General features: G+C 48.3%; 2 protein-coding genes across 4 annotated transcripts; both read left to right on the top strand.

Annotated features, from left to right (window-relative positions):
* The first annotated feature begins 261 nt into the window (after window positions 1-261).
* Window positions 262-2105, top strand: LOC133897913 (dihydroneopterin aldolase 2-like). Of its 3 annotated transcripts, none has more exons than XM_062338739.1 (4): window positions 262-401; window positions 605-849; window positions 920-1124; window positions 1256-2105. In XM_062338739.1, exons 2-4 carry the CDS (start codon window positions 654-656, stop codon window positions 1479-1481), a joined length of 627 nt encoding a protein of 208 aa, XP_062194723.1. In that variant the 5' UTR covers window positions 262-401; window positions 605-653; the 3' UTR covers window positions 1482-2105. The 3 variants fall into 3 exon arrangements, with proteins under 3 accessions (XP_062194723.1, XP_062194725.1, XP_062194724.1); XM_062338741.1 differs by having other exon boundaries at window positions 605-840; XM_062338740.1 differs by lacking the exon at window positions 262-401 and having other exon boundaries at window positions 408-849.
* An 11110-nt stretch (window positions 2106-13215) lies between these two features.
* Window positions 13216-14494, top strand: LOC133897063 (probable pectinesterase/pectinesterase inhibitor 32). The gene is made up of 2 exons (XM_062337639.1): window positions 13216-13684; window positions 13761-14494. The coding sequence occupies exons 1-2, from the start codon at window positions 13216-13218 to the stop codon at window positions 14492-14494; spliced, it is 1203 nt and encodes a 400-aa protein (XP_062193623.1).
* Window positions 14495-16055: the final 1561 nt, after the last annotated feature.

Consider the following 16055-nt stretch of genomic DNA (forward strand, 5'->3'; position numbering starts at 1 on the left):
CATCTCCTCTTGAATGAAACACCAGTTTCTCCTTAAAAACACATATTCTTTGGACGTAGCTTGACGAGAATTCTTTAGTTTGATTGATTCTAATTCGGATGTTGAGGATGTATCTATATAGATTGGTATTTGTAATTGTAATTAGCAGAATGTTGTAGTTATCTTGCTTTTCTGTCACCATTCCTTTTATGGGAAATTTGAGGATCGGTCGTGAAATCGGACATCGGTATTGTTTAATTGATATTGTTAGTAGTGGAAAGCGGAAACCTGAAACACGCAATTGACTTGAGGAGGCAGAAATGGGCCAATTACGTATACAGACTCCGCTTTCCCCCCTTCGCCCACTCGCCCCGCGCCTCTCTCCCATCCCCGGGCGACCCGCCGCGTCGGAAGGCGTTGAGGTGGGGATCTCCTGCGGCTCGTCGACTCCGCGCTCCTCGTCGACGGTGGAAAATGGGTGTGGGGGCAAGGATGGCGGCGGTCGCCTCGGCCTCGGCTACGAGTCGTCCGCCTTCGTCCCCCGCCCCAACCCCAACCTCCGCCTTTTCTTGGTTTCTACTGTTGCACCGAATTTGCAGTCTAATGTTTGCTATTACTGTCTCAGCATCCACCATTTGAGACAAGCGAGGTGTTCTTGGCTTCCTGCTGCTGTTATGCTCACTACCTTTTCCTTCTGGGGTCAGATTGCACGTCTGCCCAAGCGGATAGGTTCAGGGGATACGTCTTGCGCGCGCATCTCCATCCGTGCGCCTTGCTTCCTTGCAGTCAGGCAGCGATCTCCTCAATTTAGTTTGGTTCACAGAGCATCCTTCAATTCCAATCACAATCAATCGACAAGAGGTGCTGCAGGTTGTCAAGATAGGAGCTTTGTATCTGCTGATCTCCATCAACTAATTGACTGAACTGTTCTGTGTTTTAGGTACCATTATGGCTGAAAGGGAGTTGATTGACAAAGATAAACTTGTGCTTAGAGGTTTGCAGTTCCATGGTTTCCATGGAGTATTACAAGAGGAGAAGACCCTCGGCCAAAAGTTTATTGTAGACGTCGACGCCTGGATGGATTTGAGCACTGCTGGTGAGACCGACAACATATCTGATACAGTTAGCTACACGGATATTTACAGGTACAGTGTTCGTGTATGTACGATCAATGAATAGAAACTTTGATTTTATTGCGATACTTTCGATAGCTTTTTGCGTTCCTCACTCATACATTCATATTAGCAGAGTCCTGATTTATGTCCACGCTCTGCAGAATTGTCAAGGATGTGGTCGAAGGCCCATCGCAGAATCTTTTGGAGTCAGTGGCTCATCGGATTGCAAGTGCCACATTGCTCAAGTTCCCTCAAATATCAGCTGTCCGAGTGGAAGTTGGGAAACCTCATGTTGCTGTACAAGGAATTATCAACTATTTAGGTGTTGAGATATTGAGGTATCGAAAGGACATGCTAGGGAATTCATCTGGAGCTTCATTAAGCTAGTGTCGTACCAAGGTTGAGCTTGAGCAGCAGGAAGCTCAACCTCTGTCTATGGCGTCACTTGACTACTCAACATTGCATTTCTGCAGTTGTCTGTGTCACAACAATTTGTAGTGAATGTTGGCCTCAGAAGTTGTTTAGTTCAAAGTTATGCTGGGGTTGAGGTCACGTGCACCAGGCGTGCCAAAGACTAAAGGTTGTTGTGTTGGAGGTTTTCGCCAAGAATAGATATCGTTTTAATTCCAGACTATGCACCGGATGATTTCCAAATCATTATGTAATTCAGCACGTATTTGCATACTCAATCATACTTGAGTTGGGCATTTGTACTGTAATAATGACTCAGGCTGTGTGCACTATATGGCCGGAAAATTTGTTTTCCGTTATCTAAAAAAAATTGCTGGGGTTGAGGTAGGCAATGTTAGATTTTAAGCCAAAGCTTTGGTAGACATGGCTTGGTGGAACTGGAAATTTTGTTGAGGCCACTTGATATTTTACGTCATTCGCCTTTGTGTACTGGTGTCTGATCTGAGACGCTGTAAATTTTGTGGCCTTTTTGTTCTGTGTCATGTTTGAGCAAATTGGAACTGTCATGTGGGCCCCATGTAGTGAGCTCATATTTCTTTACTCAGTTGTTGATAAATACATCTGAAACAGCAGTATTTTTTGTGGATACATATACACAGATTGAGCCAAAATGTTGTGAAAAGGGGGGAAAGTGATGTGGACGGCTGAGTTCGTGGATCTGAATGACACATAAAAGACAAGTTTGAGGAGCGCTATTGCATTTTACTCTATGAATTATTATAAGGGAAACAAATAAGATTTTGGTACCTGTTATTTGTAGAAAAAGTTGTCACTTGCTAAATTTTAATTATAATGTGAAAGTTAAACATTAAATTTTCAATATTTTACAAATACGAAAACCCTAGCAGCACAAAAACTTTAATTTGTTAGTAAATTTTAAAATTCAAACCTTTAAGAAAATATGTGTTCTTAGCTTTTATGCTTATGTTGGAATATTTGAACTAATTTGGATATTTGAATCATAGTAAATTTACATGATATGGATATCTTAGACATGTTTTTTTTGTCAAGTGCAAAATCAATTTCCTCACAAAAATAGGTACAAAATATATTAGGGGAAACACCTCAGCCTGAGATATTTAAACGATGAACCGTGGGAGGGTACTATAGCGATTATAGTCTCTCGGTTACCACGTCACATGTAAAGGGGTGAAATGCTCAAAATACCCCCTATGCACATGATTGTAAATAATATCTTAGGGGTAGGATGGTAATTTTCTCTGCCGCTTATCTCTATAAAATAAACCCTCAAGGGGTGGGGGAGGAGGACTCCAAGATTTCCCCATTACACTAACTCTATCTCTCGCTCTCTCTTCTCCGGCTCACAGTCCATCTCCAAGCTTGAACCTCCCTGTTAGAACCTCCTTGTTAGAAGATGTTCCCATCGTGTTCTGTCTAGGACAAGTTTTCGTGCTCCAACAAATATGTTTTGAGATGCCAAATATTCTGATTTTAATTTAACACACCAGATTTTGTTGCCTATTATTTGGTAGGTGCCCCAATGATTTCCTAGATTGCATGTATTTATGCTTATGAAAGATTTACACTACTATAAAAGGCTTATTAGTGCCGTTAAAAAATGCTTTTATTACCGGTTTTTCAATCGGCACTCTTCACTTGGTACTGATAGTTAACTACTATTAGTGTCAGTTACCCACCCGACACTATTACTATTTCGAGCCAATAAAAAAAGAGAAAATTGGTGGCGTTGGAAGCGGCATCTGAGCTGGCTCGGATGCCGCTCCCACCGCCGGTCTTGTTGCTGCCATTGCCGCCACCGCTGAGCTCTCCTTCTTCCTCACCGCCCTACTCTGCGCCTCCTTGTGCCCCACCTTCCCTGTCGGCCAAGCTCAAACCCATCACTCGTCCACCGCCACTGCCACCGTTGCTCCACCACCGTCACTGCCGTCACTCCACCGCTGCTCCACCGCCGCCACCGCCGCTCCTGCCGCGGTGAGGGGATGAGGGAGAGAGAGGCTGGTGGGGGAGGTGTGGGAGGCTGGTGGGGAGGAGGTGGAGGACGGCGGCGAGGAAATAGGTGAGAGAGAGAGAGAGATAGAGAGAGAGAGAGAGATATATATGAGGGAATTGAACGCGGTGTGTGCCGTGAGATAAGGTGAAGAGATAAGTGTAAGCAGACGTGAGGTGAGCTCGAAGCTGATCCTATAAAAATTTTAAGTCCAATTCACACATCAGTGCCTAATAATAACTTATATGTACTGGTTGTTTTTTAAAACCGATACTGATACTACTTTCCTTACGAACCGACAGAGATAATAGCATCAATACCGGTTTTGACTGAACCGACACAGATGATGCGACACTTATGACTAATTTTGTAGTAGTATTAGCATCTGCATTAATACTTGGGATAATCTGCTTCTTTTTGCAGCACACATTAATAGGTAAGCGACACTGAGATTTTTCTTAAGATAAACAAACCAATATAATCAACCGTCTGGATCTAATTTGCTTCGTATGTAAATCTGGCCGGATCGAGAGAAATAAATGGAGAGCTAGCTGTCAGCAGCCGTGTGACTGCCTCACAGGACGGAAATTAATATGGAAAATATTAACGATACTCAAATCTGGCCGGATCGAGAGAAATAAATGGAGAGCTAGCTGTCAGCAGCGGAAATATGGAAAATATTAACGATACTATGTTATGTATATATACATCCTGTGTCAGCTTCATTCCATCGCAGCCATAGCCACATCTAGAGGCCCGACGCGTCTCGTTCTTTGTCGTTCATGGCAATGGCGCCTCCCACAACCTTCTCCCCCCATCTCCCGATTCTTGTCATACTCACAGTCTTCACCATAGCCACATCTACAACAAAGCCCTCGCCGTCGTCCGCCGCTAAGGCGTTCCTCCGTGCGCGCTGTGCCACAACCAAAAACGCGACCACCTGCTATAAAGCCCTCCTCCCTTTCGCCGACTCGTTCAATGGCAGTCAGGTTAGGATTTCCAGCGCAGCCACTGCGGTGGCATTCCGCCGGCAACGCAGCTTCCTCACGGAGCTTCGACGCCTTCAAGCACGGCGGTCTCATCAGCCCCTCAATGCAACGGGCCCTCCGAGTCACCTGGATCAGGCCCTTGAGGGTTGCGTGCAGAGTATCGATGATGGCGGCCTGGGTGAGAAGGAGGCGTTGTCTGACCTCCGCCTGCTTAACTCTCCAGGCACGAGCAAAGAGAAAGCCAAGGACGCGCTCTTTGACGTGGAAGGATGTCTTAGCGCGGCGGCCTCATCAGCCGAGGGGTGCATCTATAGCTTTCAGGATGCAGGCGACGCCGTGCTTGTGTCGCCGATTGGCAAGGAGGTGGTGGCAATGGCTAAGAATACCGATCAGTACATCGATATTGCCCTCTACCTTATTGTGGGCATAACGTTGTAATGAACCGAAACATGCTTCTATGTATGTTACTTAAGTAATATAAACAATAATATCAGGAATATTTTGTCATCCATTGTGCAAAAGGGGGTTTTGATAGATTTTATCCGGAGGAAAACAAAATTACCCAAAATTTGGGTTCGTCAGATTGCACATCTGCCCAAGTGGAGAACCCCGGGAGATACTCGTTGTGCACGCATCTCCACTGGTGCCCCTTGCTTTCTCCTCCACCGCGCTCATCTCTTCCAGCATCGCCCTGCGCCAAGCTTGATAACGCTCGGCCTCAGAAAAGCTTGATGGCTCTTAGCGGCAAGCAGGTACAGCTCATCGTCGTCGAGTTTGTGTTCAGGTTGCCCAATCGGCGATATTGCTCCGTCGCCCAGCACATTGTCGACGGTCCGGAACTGCAGGGGTACAGAGTCATCATGATCCTTGTCGACGACGTCAGTATAGCCCGTTGGCGGCGTGGCGAAATCAGTGCCGTCCATATTTGCTAGGTCTGGAGCACGACTTGCAGCGGGTGGTGTGGCAGGCACCATGTCGTGGTCTTGAGGCAGCGCGCTCCTGGAGCCTGGCATTGTGCAGGGTGTAGAGCCGGGCATAACGTGGTCCGTGTACTCCACCATGAACTCACCCGGCATCGCTGACGAACCCTTGTAGCTGGTGCTCAGTTCCATCGTGCGCCCTCGTCGAACACCACATCCCTGGTGATGTGCACGTGCATGGTGTTCGAATCAACCACGCAGTACGCCTTTGCGCCCTCCTCATAGCCTCCTCCAGCTTGTGCAGATGCGGCTTGACCTCCCTGACGTGAGCGACACACCCGCCCACGTGCAGAAAGCGCACGTGACGTGAGCGACACACCCGCCCACGTGCAGAAAGCGCACGTCCGGCTTCCGCCTGTGCCATGCCTCAAATGGAGTCTGCCCGTCCACGATCTTGGTTGGTGCCCAATTTAGCAGGAAGACAGCGGTCATAACCGTCTCTCCCCAAAACTCCGGTGGCATCCCCTTCGCCTTCAGAAGACACCACGCTATGGCCACCGCCGTTTGATTCCGGCATTCCATGACACCGTTCTGCTGTGGCGAGTAGGGAGCAGAATGATGTCACTGGACGCCGTGCTGCGCGCAGTGCTCCGTGAATTCAACCAAAGTGAACTCACCTTCGTGATCCGTGCGAATCACCCGCAACCTCCGCCCTGTCTCGACCTCCATCGCCGCCTGGAATTTGGCCACTGGCACCTCCGATTTGGTGGCGAGAAGATGAAGCCACATGTACCTGCTGTGATCATCCACCAACAACAGGAAATAGACCTTCCCTCCATGTGTCGGTGGCGAGGTTGGCCCGCAGAGGTCCCCGTGGATGAGGTCGAGGAGTCCATCAGCTCGATACTTCGCCTGACATGGAAATGACGCTCGTCGCTGCTTCGAGGTGAGACAGCGGTCGCAAAGCTGATCCACCTGCTTGATTGCAGGCATCACGTGTACCATGCCCTCCCGCGCTAGCTTGCGGAGGGCGTCGAAGTTGAGGTGTCCATAGCGCGCGTGCCAGTGCCACGCCACATCGTCATGATGAGCCGAGAGGCACACGGACTTGAAAATGGTGAGCTTGATGGTGTACAAGTGGTTGCACTCACGGTTCACCTTGGTGAGCAGACGACATTCCCGATCTTGCACGTGCAGAACCTTGTCGTCGATGAGCACCTGAGAACTATTCTCGTCTAGCTGTCCGAGGCTGACGATGTTGTTTCGCAGCCTCATGATGTGGTAGACACCTGTCAATGCTCGGTGGCGTCCGTTCTGGCATGCGATCAGCACTGTACCATGCCCACGGATCTCGACCACACTCCCATCGCCGAACTTGTCCGAGCCGGTGATGTTGGTGTCGAGCTCGAAGAAGACGTCACCGCGGCCAGTCATGTGGTTGCTCGCGCCTATGTCGAGGTAACAAGTGTCATCGTGCGGATCCTCCTCGTGCCCAAGGTACGCCTGTGCCCGCACTTCCACGAGCTCGACACCGTCGCCGGTGACCTGGGTGCTCTCGGTCAAAGCACACACCTGTGCCATGATCAGCGATGGTTCATCGTCATGGGCTTCGGCGAGATTGGCGTGGTCGGTGCGCTTCGGCTGGCGGCACTCCCGGGCCCAGTGCCTCGTCTTGTCGCAGTTGCTGCACTTGTCGCGGCACTGTCCTTGCCATCATGTGCGCCATCCTTTGGCTGCTAAGAAGACTTGCCTCGGCAGCGGTTGTTGCGCTCGGACGTCGCCCCACTACCACTGGAGCCCTCACCGACTTGACGCTGCTTATAGCGAGCCAGCCATTCCTCCTCGCTGAGGTACAGCTTGCCGCCGCTGCTCGCACTCCCTGACGATGGAGCCCCGTGCTTGTCATGTTCTTCCACAGCCCTTAATCTCTTGGCGAGCTCCTCAACCGATAGCGTCTCAATGTCAAGAAGGGTCTCGACTGAGAGAGCTATCTGGGAGAGCCGCGGGGGAACACAAGACCATGCTCTTCTAACAGCTAAAGAAAAGAAATGACATATGCACAAGGTTTATTTGCAACAGCATGCAAGCCTATACTGACGCCCCAGATGGTGTGTTCAATTGTTTGTCCATACCTCCGTATTTAATTTTTAAACTTTTTTGCCCAACATGAGTATTGTCTATAAATTCCATATGTGATGACTATCTGTAACTTTGGACAATCAGGTTATTCTTGTGATTGTGTTTGTGGGCATAACTTTCATTCCTATTGGCCTTGCTTGTATCGCAGCGTCAAATAAGGTATGTTTGAGTTGTGAAATCAGTACTCGAAACGTTTGGTTCTTCAAAGCTGGAACCTAAGTTTAGAATCACTGTCTGCTTTCAAATAGGTCGTTGAAGTGGTTTATCAATACGAAACTAAATGTGTACCAAGAAACATGCTTCACGACAAAGTTGCTTATATCCAAAATCCTTCGATAAATAAGACCTGCACAAGGTTTCTCAAGGTAAAATAGTTCTCAGCAGGCTTCGATAAATGTGCTTTGGTTTATATATAATGAGTAATTGATAAGATTGTTGATTTGGTTTTTTGATTTATCGGATTGCATAAGTATGTCTATGTACTGTAATTATGATTATAACTAACCAAAGTTTGCAGAGAAAATAGAGTTAGTGTTTTTTGTCTAAGTCCAGAAAAATTACACACGCCGGATGATCCGGCGCTCGGAAAATTGAACACACCGAAAGGTCTGACGTTCAGATGAGGAGCACACCAAAGCATTTCAACTCAGAAGCAAAAATTGAAGTATTCACCAAATAGTCCGGCCACAGGTGTAGCCAGGAAAAATTGTCGTCGGGGTCAGGCCTGGTGCGGGCGTGCGACTGCACGGAGGCCGGACGCTCAAGCCTGCTGCACTGCTGCATGTGGCTATGTGCATCGGTGATCCATTACTAGACTGGGCTGGCCCTGCGTGGCTGCGTCAACAAATGGCCCGAGCTGCTGCGTGCCAGGGCGCTGGGTGGGGGACCGGGGTCAGGACCCAATTTTCACTGGGGTCAGCTGGGATTTAAAGGGTGGAGGTACTCAGCTTGGCGGCGGGTCGTCGGGGTCGACTGACCCCAATAGCCAGACGTAGCTTCGCCTCTGGGTCCAGCGCTCAAGGAGCTAACACTGGATGTTTCGCCAGAGTGTTTGTTGTAGAGAGGTTACAAGATGGATCTGGTAGAGATACACACGCTGGATGGTCTGGTGATGAGATGATGTGCATGTCAAACTAGTTTGTCCATAGAACTTGCAGACAGCTTGATTGATGATTTGCACACGCCGGATGGTCTGACGCGTTCACGTTTTCTCTGATATGTGCTTTGTAACGGATGATTTTGATTTGACTAATCTAATGTGATGTTAGAGATGTGTGTTTGCCTGTCTCATGTTGTGTATGTGATGGATGCAACTTGGCGGTCGATGGCGATGATCGAGGCCAAGCGGGATGCTTGGTGCCGGACGATCAAGGAGGCCGAACAGAGTCAAGGGTGATCCTTGCTATGCACAAAGAGATCAAGCAAAGCATGAGAAAATGGATGAAAACAACGTGTTGATAAAGTCAGGCAAAGGGGATGCTGGTTCAAGTGACAATGCGGCTCAAGAGATCGGGAGCGAGAGAGACTTGCTGGCGATCAAGATCGCAAGACGGAGTACACATTTCGCCATCGGGATGCTTGCTTGAGGTGAAAGCAAGTAGCGAGTCACGCTTTGAGAAGCGTGCAAGGTGGTTTCATGGTTTGGCCTCAAAACCGTGGAAGGATGGGGTGCACGTGGTATCATCGCGAAACTTGCGTCGAGACGAAGCTAAGTTGTGAAAGTGTCACGACCGTTTGATGGACGGAGCGAAAAATAGACAAAAATATTCTGGTGGTAGATAGGAGACCATTGAAAGAGAAGGGTATTTTGGGAACCAGAAAAATTGACTTCCAAGGGACCTCCCTAAGCCTATAAATAGAGGGGTATGGTTGGTTGGGAGACTTTAGCTAGCCACTTGAGTTTGTGTGCTAGGGTTTTAGAGGAAAAGAGAGATGAGAGCTTAGCTTTTGTAATAGGTGTGATCTTTTGTGAGGAAAATAACTTGTAATCTACTGAAAAGAGGGTTGACCTTTGCAAGAAATGAATTGCTTGTTTCCTCCAATGTTTGTGTTCACCTCCTTCTAATTTCCTTCTATTGGCTCCCTTGATTTGTTGCGAGTTTTTCCTTTTTCTTTGTGATTTTCGTTTTCGGTTGAAGGCTGAATTTTTTTCATTTTGAGAAGTTGTTCTTCTTGTTACTAGAGGTATAAAATTCACATACGAAAGTATACAAGTGGGTCTTCAATTTCCTTGCCTCTAGATCATCAACTTGGAGAGTTTCTTCTTCCAGTGCTCTTTTATTTGGTTCGAGGTTTTCTTACTTAAGTTGCTATCGTTTGTGACGGTGACTCGTGAGATGAGTGTAAATGGAACATAGAGTTCATCTATAACCATGAGAGCTATGATCTTCCTTGGAATTCTCCATAGCAACTAAGTTTCCGTTTGGTTGCCCGCATGGTTCAGCTTGGCTGAGTTGAGACAGGCTGAGTATAGTTGAGATAGGCTGAGCGGAGTTGAGACAGGCTGGAGAGATATAATAGGGTCTGTTTGGTTGGTTATATGTGCTCAGCCTGACTGAGAAGAGATTGTGTTTGGTTGCCTGTATGAGTATATGTTGCATTACAAAGGAACTTACTTTTTCACCAAATAATTTAGGAATAAAAATATTTTTATAAATTAGTACATCACATGATAAGAATATTAGTGATTTTTTTCTTCTGATTTTTGGAGAATTTTAATTAAATATTGACTTAGCCTTTTTGAATCAAACCAATTAAAATGGGTTGTTAGTGAGCTCTAGTTTGATCTTGAAAACGTTTAGAATTTTTGGATCACTCTTGTACCTAAATAAAATCAAGAGTTAAATAAAAAAATTCACGCATACCCGGCTCGCACCACGCGAGCCACGCCCAGCGATTTGCATCGCTGGGGCCTGGCTGGCGTAGTCGCCGAGGCAACCAAACGTGCGGGGCCTGGCTCCGCTGCTCAGCCAGGCAACCAAACGGCCTTTAAGTTTCTCTCCGTTTTGCTTCTGTTTAAGTTTTGAGTGGGTGGGGGTGAATAAATAGGAGAAGACTATTAAATTCGAAAGAAATTTTGTGAGATACCTATTCATTATCTCTAATTATCATTCTCGATCCTACAGTATATATAGCTGCTGCAGATCACAATACCTTGTTACGACGCACACATTGTTCAGACATGAGAGGTTCCTTCCTTCCTCTGTTTATGTTCATGTGATGAGACTGCATATGGAATGAAGGAAGGAATTGAGCTAGCTTTAAATTTGAGTTCTATTTACGCGAAATTGATTGTCAGTTTTTTAAAAATGGTTGTTTGCATCCTATATGTCCTGGGACCTTGTTGGTGGAGAAACCGGAAGTAGTACTTTCATTATAAAAAATAAATGGAAAGAAGGAAATGCAGTCTCAATGTGCTGAACACGGTGTCGTTTTGTTTGCAGGAAAGAGCAGAATCTCATGCTGCGGTCCCGACTTGCATGATGATCATGCTTCGAGTCGTGAATATATACATCCAACAGATTCGCTTCCTATCCTGGATTCCTGGGTGGTGATTGCTCTTTTGGAACTTTTTAGAATGATGATTGTTTGTAGCAACAGATTTCAGTAATATACATGCGTGCGGTTTGCAAGTGAACTTGTCTGACGACAAAATTAAAGTTCAGACATGTTGGTCACCTGCTCAGAGAAATTCAGATACTCGATTGGATCCATCCAAACGGACCCAGATGATGAAGCAGTATCTTGGAATCTTTACTGGAGTTCGAGGAGAATCAGATTAAAAACTACCAAGATAATTGATCAGTTGCATCTTGCTAGCGAATGTGCTTCCTTGGTCAGAAATCACAACCAGCGATTTCTTTTGATTAATTAAACTCACTTAGCTGCTAAACAAAAATGAAATTTTAAGAGAGAAGGAAAACAAAAATGAATCAAGGATCAGAGTATCAGGCTGCTGGTCGCCATCTACCATCGTGATTGGATATTTTGGACGACGTGCGGACGCGTCACGGCACACGGCGGCACCGAGCCAAGAATCTTGTAGGCTCTTTCAGCTCCACCGCAACTGCCTTCGCTCTGCGCACTTCACTCCGTCCAATGGACAAGGCCGCCTCCTTCCTTGGCGGCGGCGACGGAGGGTCGCCGGAGCCGGCGTCCACGGTGAAGTCCATCCTCATATACCCCGTCAAGTCCATTCCATCGTCATATCCAGTCACACCGCACGTACTGATCTTGGCGGGCAGGGTTCAGGTGGGATCGGCAGTGGACGCTGGTGAACTCTAAAGGGAGAGCCTACAGCCCTACACTCGCTCGTCGAGGTGAGGAGGTTCGGGACCGCTTCCAGACCGAGTTGAGTAGCACACATTTGAGCACTGTTTGTTCTTCGGCCATATATTACAAAATGTGGCCAGGGGCCTGATTGGGAACGGCTTTACATAATAGTAGTACAGCTCAGCAGGGCAAAGCAATTCCGTTTGATTAATCTCTAACGCAGGGAGCAGCACAAAATTAAAAAGAGGGTCGGCTTACAACTGAAAGCAATCCAAACCCTAGCAGAAACTTACTTCCACCCACGGACAGCAGTGACCACAGTCAGCAGAATAGGATCCCGGCAGGAATCCAAGTGATTTCTGATCACGAACTCAAGCACAATCTGCCAGATGGATCACTATATCTATGGGTTCTGGAGCCAAGTTCGACAGGAGAAAACAACGATACAAGTCTAATCTGATACAATACAAGGGCGACAGCCACTAATATATGCTCGCAGGCACGACTCCGACTCAGGACCTAATAACTCAGGCCCGACTCCACCAAAAATAGCCTAACCTGACTCAAGTTAACTAAGGCCGAACCAGACTCAATTCACCAGAAAAGAGATGTTCCCTTAGCGTGCACCTTCACGGAGTTTCGAGTCCATCGATCCATGTTTGAGCTACCTCTCTTCGTTGCATTTTGCTTACTGGTTTACTACACGATCGATCTTGCAAAGGAGACAGATATCTTACTGGTTGGATGGAGTTGACAACATGTACGTGTTTGATTGTTAAGTTCTTTACTGGTTGAGCGAAGCAGCAGCACAGTACACTTACGAGTTGAGGTTTGTAGTCCTGTAAATTGACACGTACACGTATGCACCCTGGGCAAGCACTGGTGGAATGCTAATGCTATATATATACTCCTCACCTAACATAAATATCAGAATAGAAACCATGTATTCTTATTTCAGATGGCCGGTGATTAAAATGTGATCCGTAGGAATAATTCGTCCCTGCAGCCTTCCTGGTACCGGATAGGAGGGCCAATATTGCCAATGGTTCACAACACATTTGCATGTGTGCATATAAAGATTGCCACTTGCAGCTTCCTTCTCGCAGACGTTGTTCCATGAACATGTGGTACGCACTAGTCGTGCACGGCCGTCCACGCTCAATATGTCACAGCGCGTGAGTCCATATTCTCGATCGATGTGGCACGGCGTGTGAGCCAGGCACTTGTAAACACCATGCAAGACTCGTAGCTAGCTATATAAACACCATGCAAGACCCTTGCACTTTGCCACACACAAGCTCAGATCACAAACAAACACAAGTGCACTTTGCCACACACAAGCAGCTCACAAGCCAACAACCATGGCAACCATGCTTACCGTGCACCACCTCTTCCTCATTGCTCTCGTCCTCCTTGCCATGCCACCTCCGGCAGTCGCATCCCGTGCTGAGCTCAACGCCGACCTGGCCCATCCAGCATCGGCCGACGACATCAACCACACACTCGTCGAGAAGCTGCCGCATTGGCTGCCGGCTCGGGACGCATGGCTGCTCAAGAGCCCGCTCGAGGATGGCGTCGCCGTCGATGCTGTCGTGTCGGCGGATGGCACCGGCAACTACACGACGATCAGTGCTGCCGTCGCTGCCGCGCCGACGAAAAGCACCGCAAGATACGTTGTCCATATCAAAAGAGGGAGATACAAGGAGCTTGTTGACGTCGGCGCCGACAAATGGAACCTTGTGTTGCTCGGTGACGGGATGGAGGCCACAACCATCACCGGCAACCGAAGCGTGAAGGGCGGCTACCACACCATGACAACTGCCACCGTTAGTAAGTGTCGATTGCTTCGCTTTGTTCTGCTCAATCAATAGGTATCCGCTAACATTCTCTTTCGATCCTTCCGAAGGTGTTCATGGCCCAGGCTTCATCATGCGTGACTTGACGGTTGAAAACACAGCAGGAGCAGTGATGGAACAGGCCGTGGCATTCATGTCTGAGTCCAACCGGTCTGTGGTGCACCGCTGTGGCCTCCGAGGGTACCAGGACACACTCTACGCATTCGAGTACGAACAATTCTATAGCGAGTGTCGTATCTCGGGTACGGTGGACTTTATCTTTGGTGATGCTGCTGCCATCTTCCAAAACTGCACCATCCTCGCAAGACTACCTATGAACGGCCAACCGAACGTCATCACTGCTCAAGCCCGGGCTGATGCCACTCACCGTACTGGATTTACGTTCCAGTTCTGCACGGTGGCTGCCGACGACGAGCTTGTCCACGCCAACTACACCGTGAAGACATACCTTGGCAGGCCATGGCAGGCTTACTCACGAGTCATATTCATGCAGTCCTACTTGTCTGATGTCGTGCACCCCGATGGATGGATGCCATGGAATGAAACCAACTTCGGCTTGAACACTTGTTACTACGCAGAGTTCAGCAACGGAGGCCCTGGTGCTAACATCAATGGCCGAGTGAAGTGGTCTGGCGTGCACAGCAGCCTAGGTGCATCAGAAGCATGGAACTTCACGGTGCAGAGCTTGATCGATGGCAACCAGTGGCTGCCGGCAACCGGAGTCAGCTACACACCTGGGCTTCGAGCCTGTCACTTGTCCTCTGATTACACTGTAGTTGTCTAGTTGACATGTCAATGAACTAAGATCATATCGTGTCATCTTGTGTTGTTACCTGTTGGCATTGATGGGTGTGTGTGATGCACTTATCCGTTAGCCACACTATCTCAGACATTTGGGAATGTAAGGGCATAAATGTATCGAAATACATACTAGTAAGTCATTAAGAAGTTTCCTTATCTTCTTAAAGCTATTATTTGTGAGGATGGTGGGCACAAAACCGTTTGCATTTAGGCATGTAGCTGTGGACAAAGATAGAAATGAAAGCGCGTGTAGAGAAACTGAGATGTGAAACATATCCATGAAGTGCAAGATGGATGTACAATGAAGCGTGCAGACGTTGCCGAGGGCAACCTTGTTAGGGACAACGTATATGGGATCTACATACAACTGGTACACCATTTAGAATTGCGTTTGAGGTTATATGCTAATATTTTCGCAGTTCATGGAAGGCCTTGGCTGGATGATGCATCCCACGTAGTTCTCGTTCAACTAGGGAACGTGCCGTAGCTAAAGTGGCAACGGTGCCTGGGTGCATCCGAGCCCACCCGCATTCGGCGCCTGATGTTGGCACGGGTGCTCACCTTCGGGTGGGGCTAGGTGTCAGCTCGTTTGATCTATGATCTCCTACTAACATAGCTTTCTAGATGAATATGATAATTTTTTTTTTAAGCTAGCGTAGTCTGTCCATTACCCAACATGCCGAACAGCAAGAACATCATCTAGAGCAGCAGCTGCAGGTCAAGCCATGTCACCTCCACTGCTGCACATAGCGCCGCCTCGCCTGCCGTTGACGCCATGAGGGCCACGGCTGGCACCCGCCGTGCCACAGCCACATCACCTCCTTGGATTCGAGGAACTTGAGCTCCCCCCGCACGCTCCAGCCGCCGCACTCACTCATCCTACTCTTCATTGATCACCGATGCATCCACAACCAGCAGAGGCCCGAGCAGGAACGAGGCCAGTGAGTAGAGAAGAGACATCCATGCAAGCCGGAGCTCCCTCCCCTTCCCCTCTCTCGAGTTCCCAGCCGGATTCGCTTCTTTCCCGACGGAATCGAGCTTGGAGACCGTCTTCCCAGCCTCGAACCGTCGTCCTCCGCGCCTCACCATTGACTCGCCGCTCTAGCCCTCCTCCAAGTCGAAGAGCCCCGCGGTGAGCTTTTCCTCTGCCCAAGGATCCTCATGTGTGTCCCTGTTTGGCTTGGGCCCATCGCTGGTCCAGCCTTCGTCGTGTTGCCACCGACGAAACTCGCTTGAGCCATCAATTGCCGCTGATGCTTTCCCTCGCCATCGGTCATGCTCCCCTCTCTGCATGTCGCCACTGAGACCCCAAATTGGTTCCCCATTGTGTGCTGGTGCTTCTAGTACCCTTCCCTGGCCGAGCCCCGCCGCCAATCGTAGTCGGCAAGCCGATCAATGCTACCCCTCCCTCTCCTGTTTCAATTTGACCAGAGTCAAAATATCGAATTGATTCAGTGGGTCTCGGTCCCACAGATCCAGAGAGAGGCTACATAAATCTGGGTGTAAAAAGTGTTTGCAGGCATCATGTGGCATGTCATGTTAGT

The sequence above is a fragment of the Phragmites australis genome, chromosome 17 (genome assembly GCF_958298935.1).
Source record: "Phragmites australis chromosome 17, lpPhrAust1.1, whole genome shotgun sequence".
Taxonomy (NCBI): domain Eukaryota; kingdom Viridiplantae; phylum Streptophyta; class Magnoliopsida; order Poales; family Poaceae; genus Phragmites; species Phragmites australis.

Coding starts and splice junctions, on each gene's coding strand:
- LOC133897913 (XM_062338739.1), top strand. CDS start 654: ATGCTCACTACCTTTTCCTTCTGGGGTCAGATTGCACGTCTGCCCAAG. Junction 850..919: donor ATCGACAAGAGGTGCTGCAG/GTTGTCAAGATA, acceptor TCTGTGTTTTAG/GTACCATTATGGCTGAAAGG. Junction 1,125..1,255: donor AGCTACACGGATATTTACAG/GTACAGTGTTCG, acceptor CACGCTCTGCAG/AATTGTCAAGGATGTGGTCG.
- LOC133897063 (XM_062337639.1), top strand. CDS start 13,216: ATGGCAACCATGCTTACCGTGCACCACCTCTTCCTCATTGCTCTCGTC. Junction 13,685..13,760: donor CATGACAACTGCCACCGTTA/GTAAGTGTCGAT, acceptor ATCCTTCCGAAG/GTGTTCATGGCCCAGGCTTC.